Raw genomic sequence first — 15,522 nt, forward strand, 5'->3', positions numbered from 1 at the left:
TATTGTAGTCAAACTTTAAAAGGTCCTTAGTTTTTCTATCTAGGAGAAGATTGGTTTCTCCATGTACTTTAGAAATCTTGTGCGATGCAGACTCAAAAGACTGAGTTCAAGTCCTAACTCTAAAGAACCTCCTATGGAAATATTTTAACCTCTCTGAGTAAGGATTTCCTTTTCTACAAGATGTGATGAGGTACAAATGACCCTGTGTTTTAGCAATGCCTTTTTATTATTTATTCTTGAAAATCATGAGATGAAAAAGAGCAAAGGCTCTGACAGACACAAATTTGGGTCTTCCTTACACTTCCTTTTTACCTCCGTGTAGTTGTTCAAGGTCTCTGAGCTTCTCTTCACCTGTTGAATGGGAATGATAACTCATACACATAAGTTAAAATACCCAGCAAAGTGCTTCCTATGGCTAGTCACTTCATAAATATGATTTTTTTTTTAATCTCCTGCCCATGGAGAGCAGGTATGACACACTTTCAGTAAAGTATCTGACTTTCAAAATAGATACTTTAAAATCAGTCCCTTTAGCACATGTTAGATTTATGTGTTTATGTTCATCTGTGGCAAAATTGAAAACGATCATTTTACCTATGATGTCCACTGTGAAATAATCAAGATTAAAATATCATTAAATCAGGTAACATTATGAAGATTCTTATTTGAAAGTTATTTCTATGTTTTGATAATTCTTGGTCGTAATGTAGCCTATTATCAATTAATCTTCCTCTCTTCCCTCCTCCTCTCCTTCATCATGATAGGCTCAGTCTACCCAACGCTCTCAAATGTGGCATATGCCTGATGTCTTCTCTTATTTCCCCAAATGAATGCGTAGTCTACTTCCTTTGCTTCTGTGGTTCTCAGCTTTATCTTTATCACTTGGCACTTAACGTACTGCTCTGTTGTAGATAATTGAGCAGCATCATATTTCACTACTAAATTGAAGGATTTTTGTGTTAAAGACTGCCTTGTTCATCATTACTCCCCACACAGTATTATAGTCCCCTTTTTAATAGTAATTATATGCAATTAATCACTCAGTAAACATTTGATGAACATGCAAATCCTGCTATGTTTTTATCGAGATTATACAATTTTGGAATTTAATTTCTTAACATTTCTCTGAGTAAAATGCATCTACTACATCTAATATTTCCAATTAGTTTTCTTCAGATGTCATCACTAGAATGAGATCTTTAAAGTCAAGAAGGCATATCTTACATATCTGTTTATATTTATTTTCTCATTAGCTATTGAGTATCAAATTTAATAAAATCCCTTTAGTTGATTAAAATCTCTTTGGTGGATTAAATGTTCTATAGCAGTCATTAAATTTGGGTTGTACACATTCCCCTTAACTGAGGCAATATCACATATGCTTTCGTAACAATGGACTGATTTGATTCAATAAGGGAAAAGAAAGCCAAGATTTATTGAGCATCTACTATGTGTAATACAAAACAATAAGTGTCGTGCACTTGTAATCAATACTGACTTGTTTTCTTATTCAATAGTACTTGATCCAGTTTCAGAGAATGATATTGTCCATGGATAAGTGTTAATATAGTACACCTGTTAATGTCATGTTTACCATAACCCATGAAAATATATCAACTAATTGATAAAAATATTTTCCAAATAAAATCTGAGTTTGTAGGTATGGAATTAAAATTTACTTTTATACCTACCATGTTTCCCCAAAAATAAGACCTAACCAGACAATCAGCTCTAAAGCGTCTTTTGGAGCAAAAATTAATATGACCTGGTATTATATTGTATTATATTGTATTATATTATATTATAAAGAGCCGGTATTATATTATATTACATTATATTATATTATACCCAGTCTTATATAAGACCCGGTCTTATATAACACTGGGTCTTATATTGATTTTTTCTCCAAAAGAAACATTAGAGCTGATTGACTAGGTCTTATTTTTGGGGAAACACGGTACTAGCAAAAATTATGTATACTGCAGCCATTTAATGAACTAATAACAGCTGATGTCTGTATCTTTTATTATACAATATTTTTGGCAAAGCTAATGTTTTTGGAATCTTCTGAATTAGTAAAAGAATAAATAGACTCCTACATCAGGAGAAATGTGGTCTGCAGCTTTGTTCTGAATTCAGTATCTACTGCCAGGTATCTATCACCTGGGGTGGAGTGTTCTTTGGTAAAATAGTTCTCATTACTTATTCTCAAAAGAATGCTCTGTTTCAGAACAATGCTATTGTTAATAGAACTTTGATTTTAGTGACTGAATGCCAAGAATGTTTTTAAACACTGTTATTCTTCCCATCAATTTAGATCAACGAGACATAACATATGTGAGAAGTTATCTAAATTTTTCAGCAATAAAACTGAGATGATGAAAGCTTTGCTTCCCCTTAAATATCATCCAGTATTGGTAACCAACTTGTTTTTGTTCTTTCTTTTTTATTGTTTAAGGCTGGAGCATATTACTCTTATGATACTTGCCAAAGTTCTATGACATCATTGTTTGAGACTCAACACATGTGTCTTTGATCCCTGCCCAGTAGGTACCTTGGCTACGTGCCAGCTTGACACTTATTACTCTTTGGATTTTTTTTCATTTGCTTCTGATCTATCCATGTTGCCATCATACAGACCCTTAAATAGTTATCTTTGGGGACAAAGGGACTCACAAGATAACCTGTCTTAACTGGACCTTTCTCCCCCCAAGGACTTGGCATGTGAGAGAATTGATATGGTCAGTCTAACTAATCTTGAGCTGACTGGTGTCTGGAATACAAACTCATCCCCATTCTGTTTTTGTGAGCCTTTGTTTAGGATATAGGCAAAGCACAACGCTGTTATTTATTGTTGTCATTTTATATGTAGAAGAGAGTGGGGGAGAATAGGAGTAGTTATAGAGAGTATGTGGCTTCAGTCTAGTTTTCTTTCTTGTGGATTACTCAAGATAACCAGAACTATATTATAAGATTCTCAGGCTTTCTGAGTTAAATATAATGTTCTTAGTTCAGCATCTCTTGGTTCCTATCTATACTTTTCTGGAGGGGATAGGAATGCCAGAATGTAATGAAAAAATATGTACAAATACAATAACTATACAAAAAAATCCAAGTTAGAATTCTAGCAAATATGGAGGACTAAGCTGCTGTGAGCGATGCCTCTCTCCTCACACACCGATATCAAGGACATGCCCAGGGGCTAAATACTGCCAAGAAGCTGACACATGGGGAGGTACCTCTAAACCAATGGCTGTCTGAGGAGAGGGAGTTAATTGAGCCAAGATCATGAACCACTGGTTTTCCAAAGATGGTTTCATGTATAGTAGATGGAAAAAGTTCCATCTGAGATTTAGTTCCATCTGAGACGCAGACAGCATCTGAGTCTGTAAGTGAAAAATTAAATCCCTGTAATAAAATTGAAGCCAAGTTCCATTGTGCATTGTTTTAAGTTCCAGATCCATAATATCCTTATGGTACCCTAAGCTAAGGTGTTAATAGAAAGAATAAATAGAACTGTCAAACCATGCTCATTAGAAATTCTGGCCAAACAAAAGTGAAACTAATAATCCATAAAGGATTCCCATTGGGAACACACACACGCGTGCGCGTGGGCGCGTGCACACACACACACACACACACACACAAACTTAAATCATCAGCAACACAAGGGAATACTGTATATATGAAGCAAAACTTTGGCAAAAATATAAATAGAAATTAACAGAAATACAACCCTAATGAAAAATTCCCACCGCCACGCTATTTTTGGAAGATTAATTAGATAATTATTTACACAGACATTTACATGATTATATTTTCGCAGCCAAGCTCCCTGTCAAAAATAATTAAAAGGCTATTCTTTAGGGGATTATTGAAAAATGATTTTGACTATATATGTGTATATAAATGTTGCATAGCCATTAGCATTATAGTTTCAAAGAATTTAAGTCAATGTAACATGAAAAGAGCAGAATAAAAAGCATAGACAGAGAATATTAATTTATTTCTCTCTGAAAGAAACTATATTCTAGAATTAGAATTGTGGATGTTTAATTGATATCTTCATGTAGCTTCTGTATTTCCCAAAATGTCTAGAGTAAGGAACACGATTATTATAGAATGATAGGACAGTATAGGAGAGCCCTGAAACTTTGGGAATTACACATGATGTGATATTTCTGGAGTTAAAGATGACTTTAGAAAGTGGACAGGAATTGAGACTGGAAAGGTCATCAAAAAACAAATAAAACTGAGTATTATTTTAAGAAACAACTCTGCAAAGGTTATGGGAAATCTCAAAGAATTTTAAGCTTTTATAAGTATTGATCAGATATGTATTTTCACAAATTGCTCAGGCTGTACGGTGAATATTTATGAATGCAAAATAAAACAGAAAACTAGGTAGCTAACATTGATTGGGTTCCTACTATATTCCAGAGACGATGTGTTGAGTACTTTATATATTCTAGCGCGGGTAATCTTTGTACCAGCTCTGTCAGGTAGGAGTTTTATCATTACCCTCTAATAGATAAAGAACTTGCAGAAGGTCACTCAGTAACTGATGGGGTCAGGCTCCCCGTGCAGGTAATCTAAAACCAGCATTTAGGCTCTCCCCTCCTGCACTATCGGGGTGCATTTCAAAGAGAAGCGCTGCAGAGAGAAGTCAATAGAAGAACAGAGAGAGACAAGGTATGAGTCTGAGGTGTTTAGCGTCTCTGGTTGACAGATTGAACTTGGGCTGGGAGGTTAAGGAAAGAAGGAAGACGAGAACCATTCAAGAGAGACAGGTAAAGTGAAACGTCTTGCATATAAATTAAAGATGGCTTAAAGTCACTAGAGAAAAGAGGGAATTTAATTCCTTTTAATTTGAAATGAATTTTTGTATCCTCCTCTGTTTGAGTGATTGAAATGCAATGGAATGCAAATGTTTTAGTCCTGTGTTACAGTGAGGGTAATATGGTGTGCAGATCAGGATATGACTCCAACTGACTTCGTGATTTTTAGCAAGTGATTCCTTTACTGTTCTGATTGGAGACTATGTTTCCTAATCTAGCATATGGGGAGAGAGCACATTACCTACCATACCTAGAGCTTTTTAGATTTGCAATAATGGGGGTACATATTGAGAATTTTCATTTTAATAATAAAAACGCTGATACTAACTGTTCAAATTGATTATTTGAAGCTGTTCAAATTTATACATTTTATGCATTTATGATTAGATTTAACATCAAACTGTACTCTCCAGCAAAAGCACATCTATTTTCACTCCCTTTTATTACTAAGATTAAACATTCTTAAGATCTTTGTTCTTCATTATTGCTAATGGTTTTGATAGTTACAGGAATTATATTTTAATATTTTTAGATTAGAGCATTTTCCATATGAAATGCATAAAAATAAAACTGTCAACAAATATTTTCATATTTATAAGATTAAAAGAAACTAGATTACCATGGTGAATTTATTGGGATATGAAATTTTCTGAAAACCTTTTATGTTTAGAAAACTATTAAGCAGTAAAGTTTATTTCCAGGTGTTCTTTTTCTTATAGCACAGGATCATACAATATTTGGCTTATCTTAGAGGTAATATGCTTCAAACGTTTGACTTTAATATAAATTGTCAAAAAGTTTTCAAGTTTTGAATGACTGACTCCATTATGGTTACATTTCTAAATTGCTGTTGTTCAAATTGGGTCATTTTAAATTCTCTCAACTACCCGGTTCCCTGTTGTAGAATAACAGCAAGGGGAGAAAAATGGTAGCAGGCATTGATGAAAACTGTATGCTGCATTTCAATTGTGGTAGGAAAATGATTAACAAATAGTTGAGCTGTGCTGAAAACATATAAAAGATTTAGCCCTATGAGTATATTCCTATAAAATAGTCATGGTCAGATAAATAATAACTAGAATTTTTAGTGTTTTAAGGAGTTTTAAAGTTTGCTTTGGCAGTTCAGAACGTGTTCTCTAAGTTCACTACCATTGGTCAAAGCTGTGAGAGGTCTAAGATCCCCTCATCTTCCTTGTCTTTTCACTGCTGTTCCTTCAGGAGTGAAGGATCCACATGATACCGTACCTTTCCCATTCTCAGCCTCTTTTTGTCCTTAACCACTGATTTCTATTGCTAGTGTTACTCTCACCACTCTCACAAGTAGTAATGATGGTTTGTTTATTCTGGGTTTTAAGTTCCCTCTAAGAGTGTTTATAATACATTTTACAAGGTGATCTTTGGACCCTTTCATCTGGTTGTGCAACTGTGTGAGCATCAGTCAGCTCCTGATTTATATTTGGTTCAGCAACTGGTAGCGCTGACCGGTACCCCTGGCCGTGCACACTTGGCTGCACAAGACTATTTCTGATGAATACAGCTATTCAGTTTCAGGCTGCTGAACCCACTTTGAAGAGTCTCAGAGAGGGTCGATGTGATAGAAGTGTACTTGTGAAAGAGGGAGATCTGTTCCAGGGCTATATTTCCAACCTCCTCCCTACCAAGATCATTCCTATTCCAATATCTTAAGAATTCTTTCAGATTTTTCAGTTCAAATGAATTTAACTTTTAAGGCTTCAATTATTTTGTGCCATGCATCCCTTAAGCAACTCAATTCCATTTCAGTGCTTAATTTGAAGTACCAGCTCCCTTACTTATCAAGTTATCTGTGACATCTCCCCTAATTCTGTACCTTCCGTGTTTTCTTTATTAGACTGTTGTATGCATATGTTTTACCATTGCAAACTGTCTCAAAGTATTTTAAAATCGAGCTTATTGTCATCAAGTATAAACTCAAGTGTGTTCAACGCTGGACAAATCTACACTGAGCACGTAAGGCTGCAGGTGGAAATGAGCAAATTCACCAATACAAAACACATGCCCCCTTCCTTTTATTTAGACCCCTTTCCTTCTGTATCTGATCTGAATCGGGTGAGAAGTCGGTTAGTGGGTCGTGTGCAGATGAAGTCAGCTTTGTGTGTTCGGCAGAGCGTGGAAAATGCTCCACACCTGAGTGTCCCTTGGCTTGGTTCCTTTCTCTCTTTTCCGGGTTCCAGTGTTGCCAGCACCCGCCACAGGTGCCTCCCGCACCGGGTACCCTGCGCGGCCACGTCCTGCTCTCCGCCTCCTCGGCGCCGTCGCAGTGCGCAGAGCGGGGCTGTGCTGGCTGCCCGTGCGCGGGTGCGGCGCGCTCACGGCTGGCGCAGTTTCGCTACGCGGTGCCCTCCCCGCATCCCTCTCTTCTGGGCTCCCTCCAATCGCCAACTACAGCCCGGGCCCCGCGATGGGGAATATGCCATCCGCTGTGAAGCATTGCCTCAGCTACCAGCAGCTACTCCGGGAGCATCTTTGGATCGCGGATTCAGTGGCAGGGGCTCTCGACCCCGCGCAGGTACCACCTCGCGGCCCAGGGTGTCCCCACCCTCTTGCACACTACCATCGGGCCTCTCCCCCTGTTAGTTACCTCTGCACACCAGGGCCCTGCCTGCAGCAGTCTGTCGTGGTAGGCCTCACCCTTTAAAAGGTTTCCTATCGTCTCTGTGCTGTAAACATGTAGACCCGCCCTACATAGCAGACCCAGCAAAATCCCTACCTGTGGCCATTTGCAGGTCCCCGAAAGGAAATTGCTCCTTCTCTGATTTTCCTTTCGAAGGGATGCATGGTATAATATCAGTTATAGCTGTAGGCACTCCTTCAAAGACAGTGCCCTTATTTTCAGTTTCCTCCTTGTACTGTGTAACAAAGACTACAGATTTGCCAGAATGTGAGGCAGAAGATTAGGAACGAAGCCAACATAGAAGGTTAGAAAACGTGGTGGGATGAGATGACTCATCGTATCATTAATTATACTTAATGTATTTAAGCTTCAACACATTTGGTTGAAAAAAAATTGTAGATAACAGGGAATTCAGGCCAAAATTTAATCCCATGTGATTCTTGAAAGTCCCCCTGTACACAACAGCAACATAATAGTATCCACATACTTGTGATTTAATACATTCTCAACCAGAAAAGGCAGGTAAGGGAGGGGGAAATTTACATATATATATATATATATATATATATATATATATATATATATATATATATATGTGTATATACATATATATATATATATATATATTTCCCTTTAAATTTAAAATGTCACAGAGTAATAAGTGATAGTTATGTGAACAGTAAAACATGGCAAATGGGAGGGACCCTGTCAGGTTTTTTTGCTTTTGTTTTTGTTTTGAAATTGGCTAGATACAAAAGAAAGTTTATTTCTGATTTATAGTGTGAAAAAATAATAACTTCTAATATTTTAGTGGGTAAGCACAACTTTATTATTTGGCTTTAAATCAACTATTCTAATGTTAGTTATCCATTTTCCTATAGTTTTAAATTTTATGTATTCTCAGTTCAGTGTATGAATATGTGAAATTTTAATCTACGAATTGAAATTTATCATTTGTGGATTTTTAAAATGATACTTTGCACCTCATTTCCTTGAAAGATGGTTGTGGTCATCTGACTCAAAGCCTCTTGGTGACGATGAAAGAGAGGGAAATTCATTCTTTATCTTCTCATATGTTCACAGGTCTTGTTATTTAATTTTTCTACATTCTAATTTGATTTTTCTAATACGACTCTTCTGTTTCATTTTCAGTCTGTTATATACTCAGGAATCCTTAACTTGTATTCCCTAAGTCTGAGACTTTATATAACTTTCGTTGCTTTATAAATATTATATATTTTTTCTTCCCTGCCATGTTCTGATTTTGGGGGTTTGGGGGACAATGATCAAAGCTAGGCTGCTATGTGAAGATGTCTACTTTTCCCAGTTAGGATGTGGAAGCAGGGCAATTGAAAATGACTAGGATGACTGATCAAGGAATGTGAGGAATAGGATTTTTGATATCCATCAGCCTAGTCAAGATCGTTTGTTCCTTTTTGAGAAATAGCTATACCTTCTCTAAAATTGCCTTTTCTATCCTCCAACTGTTTGCCTAGGAAACTCCTCCTTTTCATCCTCAAACAGAGCTTAAATATCACTTCTTTTGATCAACATTTTATCCCTCCGGAGTTAATGCCCATTTATGTGCCATTTTATACATAATTCTGTTTTGTACCCAATTTTCTTGAATTTAATTTTTTTTACGTTTTGTCCTATTTAAACTCACAGCAGCATTGACACCTGACACTTGACTCTTTGACATTTATCTCCTTTTTTTTGCTTCTGCTTAATAACACCCTTAGTGCTTTAAGCCCTACCTTTCTGGTTCCTCAGTCTGGAACCAAACTGCCTCAGTAGCCTGTATCTGTCTAAATATTCAGGTACCTCATGACTTCTTATCCACACACAGAGTTGAAGTTATTATTTGCATATCAGTGTCTTCCAGATTTATATTCCCATCTCTCTCTTAAGCTCTAGTCCAGATGCTTAGCTACTCACTTGACATTTTCACTTGGATATCTCAAAAGCAATTCAAACTCAACATTTCCAAAATGGGATTTATGTTCTCCCCCTTAGAACCCCAGACCTTTTCCAGTATTTCCCATACAGCGAACTATCACAGTTCATTCAGTCCTGCAAACCACAAGCCAAGAGCTCATTTTCATTTCCCCACATCCAAAGTACGACTAAGTCCTGAATTTCACCTCTTGAATTTCTCTCAAATCCATCTATTCTTCCAACTTTACTGCTACTATCAATTTTAAAATGGTATTAACTCTCATGGCCTTCTAGATTATTGCAATCCTTCTTCAACCTGCTGTCTGTAGGTAGTTGGGAGACGTTCTCTCTCTCAAATAGAATCATGCTCATCCCATTTCACAAACCTTCTATGAATTCCCATGACTTTTAGGAATGAACACCGACACTTTTAATGTGATTTCTGAAGCTTCAGATGATCTTTTCATTGCATCTCACTGCAACATCCTCTTAAGCTATTGTCTCTTATTCTTACCACAGTGGCTTTCTTTAAGTTCTCTAGTAATGTTTCCTCTGGAAACACAGTCCTTGCTTGCTTTCCCCTCTGCTAGGAAGCTTCTTTTCAGCTAATTAACTTCTATTCACCCTTCAGATCTCAAGTCCAATGTTCGTTCTCATGAAATATTTCTGACTCTCAAGGCAAGCAGCTTGCCTTGTTATTGTATATTGCACAGTGCACTGATCATTATATATAATATAAATTATATATTTTTGTGATGATTTGATATTTAATTCCCCACCAGATTCTAAGTATCATGCAAGGGAAAAAAATCCACCATAGGATTCTGAGCATCTAACCAAATGTCTAGTTAGTTTATGGTAACCAATAAATACTTGTTGAATGAACGAATGAATGAATGTTTAACTTTCTAGGCCATAAGCATCTCATGCTTATGGGGGCCATGAAATTCTTCTTAGCACTTTTCAGGATTCAAAGCAATGATTAGTGTGTTTTGGTACAATGATAAATATATGTCAAATGGATGCTAAAATGATGAAAATGAATACCCAATGTGAATAGAGTTTGGTCTTCGTGATGGAAGATGGATGTTATTACTGTTTGTGTCTTACCTTTTCATCTCAGGGAACCTAGTCATGCTTTGATGGGAGAATGGTTAAAAATGGATTCTGGAGGCTGTGAAAAGACAGCACAGTCTTTAGCCAATTGTTTAACATCAAATCTGGCAGAGAGAATCCTGAACAGAACCCCTGTGATTGAAATATTTGGGTTGCAGTTGGGGCAGATATATTGTATTTTTGAAAGGATCCTGTGTTAGATAACAGAAGATTGGAAACCTAGACCTTTTTCTGCTACCAATTTATTCTGTGATTTTGTGTAGGCAATAGCCTATTTGGATCTTAAATTTTCACTTTACACGTTAGAGATAATAATGTATCCATGATAAATTTTTAAGATAACATCAACTATTGGGTGTGTATATGTGTAAATACCAATGCACACATTTGAGGTTTAACACTTTATTACCAAATAAAAAAATGTCTCAATGTACATGAAAAGCTTATACTACCACAGCTCCACTAATTAAATACTTTGAGTCCCTAGTTTTTTGCTGACACTGGTTTTGCAAAAGATCCTATAATAGACGAATCGTTCTTTGGTTCAAGCTATTTCTGAGTGTCTATTTTATTTTCTACATTTGTCCCTGTTAAAATGGGTATGCTGAAGCTGGCTTAATTAGTGTATTTTAAAGTTTTGGTTATATTTAACTTTCCTGGTAGAGCAATCCCCCTTTGATTTCCAAGTGCTGCTTATGCAGTAGCTAAATTTCTTCTTATATGAAAACTCCATTGCAATAATAAACCTCCCAAGGATCTAAATTCTAACACAGTGTTTTAAATGCATTAGCTTTATAAAAGCCAAATTGTAGATTATGTGAGATTAAATAAATAGTGTTTATACATTATATCCTATGTTATAAGTTATATTTACTGTCAACCAAAATTGTGATTCAAACTGAAGTATTTGGTGTTAAAGAGTCTCTGGAATTAATCTAAGAGTATTATATTTCTGCTTAAAAATAATCAGGATAATGTGAGTATATATGAGTACTTTTAAGTTTGCAACTATATAGCTGTTAGTACATTTACTAAATACCTTCGGATGACTGGGGAGGAAGGTGGTCTTGGTTCCTTTTTACCCCTTTTTTGTTAGAATTTTATGGCTTCTTTTGAAATTATGTATTTTTATTATTAATTCCCCCCTTCATTAGCTTGTTATATATTGTTTTTAACTGCACTCTTAGTTGCTATCTGTGTCAACATACAACCCTGACTTATTTAAGTGTTATATAAATTAGCACTATTGTAACTGTTAATAATGCAGATAATTCATTTACTGTCTTCTGCTTTTCATATTGGTGTATACATTAATTTTATATATGGTATACTTGTAATATATATACAGTCAATATATACATTTATGTTTATGCATGTATTTTTTTCTTTCCTTTGCTCGTCATTCCTTTATTTCTATTTCTCCATCTGAAATTATTTTCTTTTTTTCTTTTTTTTTGTTGAAATTATTTTCCTTTAAATAGAAGTATTTGCGTTTAATATTTTTTTGAGTGAAAATCTGATGAATTCTGTTTTTCTTTGAAATTACATTTATTTTGATACACACATATGTATACATATACACATATAATGTGCATAAATGTACATGAATATTGACTATTAATATATATTTCATATAAAGAATTAAAATACATGACAGCGGTAAAAAAAATGCAGATTTCTCAATACACACAATGAAAGAGACAGTGAAATCAGCTATTAGTCTTATTTTTGTTTTTTTGATATCTTTTGTTCTGTTTTCATTGTCTTTGATTCAACAGTATAAGTATGATGTGCCTAGATTTATTTATTTATTTTGTATCTGCTAATGGTTTATAGTACTTGGATCTATGACTTGATGATTGTTGGCTTTCATATGTTTTGGGAATTTTTTAACCATTTCTCTTCCAGTATTGCTTCTGTTTTTTTTGTTTTTGTTTGTGTGTTTTTTTAACCCCCTCCATATGGGCCTATAGTTTGAAAAATCTCAGAACTTACCTTTTTTTTGCATTTATTTCTTACCCTCATTTTCGTATTTTTCATCCATTCTTTTTTCTCCATGTTCAGGCTGAATATTTTCTTCTCACCTGTATTCCATTTCACTAATTCATTTTTCAGAGTTCTCTAATTTGCTGTTAATCTAATTTATTGAGTTCTTAGTTTTAGTTATATTTTTGAGATAGCAGATTTCTGTGTGATTTTTAAAACCATTTTTTAGTTCTCTGCCACAATTCTCCCTCTTATCATAAGTACTTAAATATTCATCAGAGTTATTTTAAGTTCCATGTCTGATAACTCCAATATTTAGAACTCTTATGAGTCCGTTTCATATATATTCCTGCCTGGAATGCCTATTCATTTTTGAGTTTATGTTGACACCTAATATGAAAAAAAAAATAGGCATATTTAGAGGCTCTGAATGATTCTATCCTTCTCCAAAAAGGATTACCTTTTTTTTTTCCTCCCATTTTACCTATTCCTCAACCCCTATGTCTAGCAATTACCATATGTTCTTTGTATCCTTGAGTTTTGTTTTGATTTTATGTATGATCATAACAATATTTATCTTTCTCTGTTTGACTTATTTCATTAGCATAATGCCCTCAAGGTCCATTCATTTTGTCACACATGACAGGAATTCCTTCTTTTTATGGCTGAGTGATATTCCATATTGTGCATACACACACACACACACACACACACACACACCACACTTTCTTTAGTCATTCATCTGCTGATGGACACTTATGTTGCTTTCATGTTTTAGCTTGTAAATAATGCTACAATGAACCATACAGGTACAGATAGCTATTTACAATAGTTATTTCATTTCCTTCAGATAAATACCTAGAAATAGAATTGCTGGACCTAATGTTAGTTCTATTTTCAGTTTTTTTGAGGGTCCTCCATACTGTTTTCCATAGTGGTGGCACTAATTTATATTCCCTCAGTGCGCAAATGTTCTCTTTTCTCCACACCCTCACCGACACTTATTTCTTGTCTTTTTGATAATAGCCATTCTAACAGGTGTGAGGTACATAAATGAGTCTAACAGACAGTAAATGTAAAGTCAGCTTACCTTCAGACAATCAGGTGCTTCGTTGATGTGAGACTAGGCCTACTTCATATCTGAGGGCTTGCCATTTTCTCTTCATGCTTTCTTTTATTTTGTAGCACATCAGGGGTTTTAACTAAAAGGCCTAAGGTATTTACCAGAGTGTCCCTTCCTGGTTGGAAGCTAAACTCAAAATATTTCCTCCTTAGTCTCTCCTGGAAGGCTCCTGGAAGCTCTGATGGTCTTCCCAGCTGCTAATATAGAATTGGCCAGCGCCTCTGGAGGAAAGGCATACTGAACATTGGTGTCACCACTTTATGTTTTCTTCTGCATGATATATTGGCCACTGCAGTGCTCACTCCCGTGGCAACTCTAGGCTATCAAACAACTGTTTTTTCATTAATATTCCCCCAGTTTTTCTGGTGGTTTTCTCAGTGAGAAAATTTGTTCCAGACAAGCTAGTTGAAAGATTAACAATATAACAGGGAAATTTTTAAAAAATAACTAATCATGCAACATAATTTGAATTATCAAAATATATTTATTTACCATATTACAAAAAAATGTTAAGTGGTTACAGTCCTGGCAGTATGAAAACTGCTTAGAGGATGTATGTATATATGTATTTTTTTATTTTTACAGCTTTGTTGAGATATAATTGACATATAACATTATATAAGTTTAAAGTGTACAGATTTTATACACTTATATCTTTCAAAATGATTACCACCGTAGTGTTAGCTAACAGTTGCCACATCACATAATTACCATGTTTTTTATGTGGGAAAAACATATAAGGTCCACTCTCTTAGCAACTTTCAAGTATATGATATAGTATTATTAACTATAATCATTATGCTATACATTACATTCCTCTAACTCATCTTATAGCTGGACATTTGTACAGAGTGATAATTTAAAGTTCAAAAAAAATTAAAAAGATTGGCTGCTTTATAAAAAAGTAACATTTCATGGAAATACAGACTATTCCAATGGTTTTCACTATAAATAAAAATGATGAAAGATAGAGAAGATAGTTTTAAAATAATATGAAAAGTAATATTATGCCCAACTTCAGTATCTGGCTTGAGAGAAACAATGTAATATTTACTCCTTTATGTGTAACATAGTTCAATAAAATTTGTTGAATGAATCAATGGATGACTGTAATTCCTTTATAATATTTTATCTCTATTAATACAAGTTTATCTCAAATCTTTCCATTTCATAGGCATGAAATTGGTAGGCATATTCTTAACTTTTTCGTTTTTAATCTTATCTTTGGCTTTGCCTCATTTCATTCCTGGTTCATTTATTCCTAATCAGTCTCACTCATCTACTCATTAAATGAACTTTTTTAGAAGTCCACATATTTTTTCAATTTATTCACAAATAATTTTGTAGGTTTTGCTGATCCTTTTGTCTATATGCATATGCTTGTGCCTGCATGTGCATACGTGATGTAGTAACACCTGATTTCTATTTTTTTATTGTAATCTTTCTATTTTACTGAGTTCTGAATTAGTATTTTAATTTATTTGACTATTTAGCTCATGCAATTTCAATCTTGTATTTTTTATTTTAGTAGTTTGTATATATTTTAAATATTTTTAAAATTTTCAATTATACTTGACATACAATATTATATTAGTTTCAGGTGTACAAAACAGTGATTAGACATTTAGATAACTAATGAAGTGATCACCCCAATAAATCCAGTACCCATCTGACACCATACTTGGTATTGCAATACTCTGACTTTATTCCCTATGCTATAATCTACATCCCCATGACTATTTTTGTAACTACCTATTTGTACTTCTTAATCCCGTCCCCTTTACACATCTTCCCAATCATGCCCCACAATCTGGCAATCATCAAAATGTTCTCTTTATCTACAACTATCAGCTTGTTTTTATTTTGTT

General features: G+C 34.7%; 1 protein-coding gene across 8 annotated transcripts in view; it reads left to right on the forward strand.

The window, feature by feature from the left end:
• Nucleotides 1-7,001: 7,001 nt before the first annotated feature.
• Nucleotides 7,002-15,522, forward strand: part of HMGCLL1 (3-hydroxy-3-methylglutaryl-CoA lyase like 1) — a 144,965-nt gene continuing 136,444 nt past the window's right edge. For 2 of the 8 annotated variants that reach the window (XM_074333113.2, XM_074333114.2), the window contains exon 1: nucleotides 7,008-7,386. In XM_074333113.2, coding sequence (XP_074189214.1) covers nucleotides 7,279-7,386 — 108 coding nt within the window. In that variant the 5' untranslated portion in view covers nucleotides 7,008-7,278. Of the gene's footprint in view, nucleotides 7,387-15,522 lie in introns of all 8 variants that reach the window. The other 6 variants (XR_016020302.1, XM_088795644.1, XM_074333111.2 and 3 more) reach the window with 6 other exon arrangements.

This window comes from Rhinolophus sinicus, chromosome 2, assembly GCF_057876585.1.
Source record: "Rhinolophus sinicus isolate RSI-liver-muscle chromosome 2, RSI-T2T, whole genome shotgun sequence".
Taxonomy (NCBI): domain Eukaryota; kingdom Metazoa; phylum Chordata; class Mammalia; order Chiroptera; family Rhinolophidae; genus Rhinolophus; species Rhinolophus sinicus.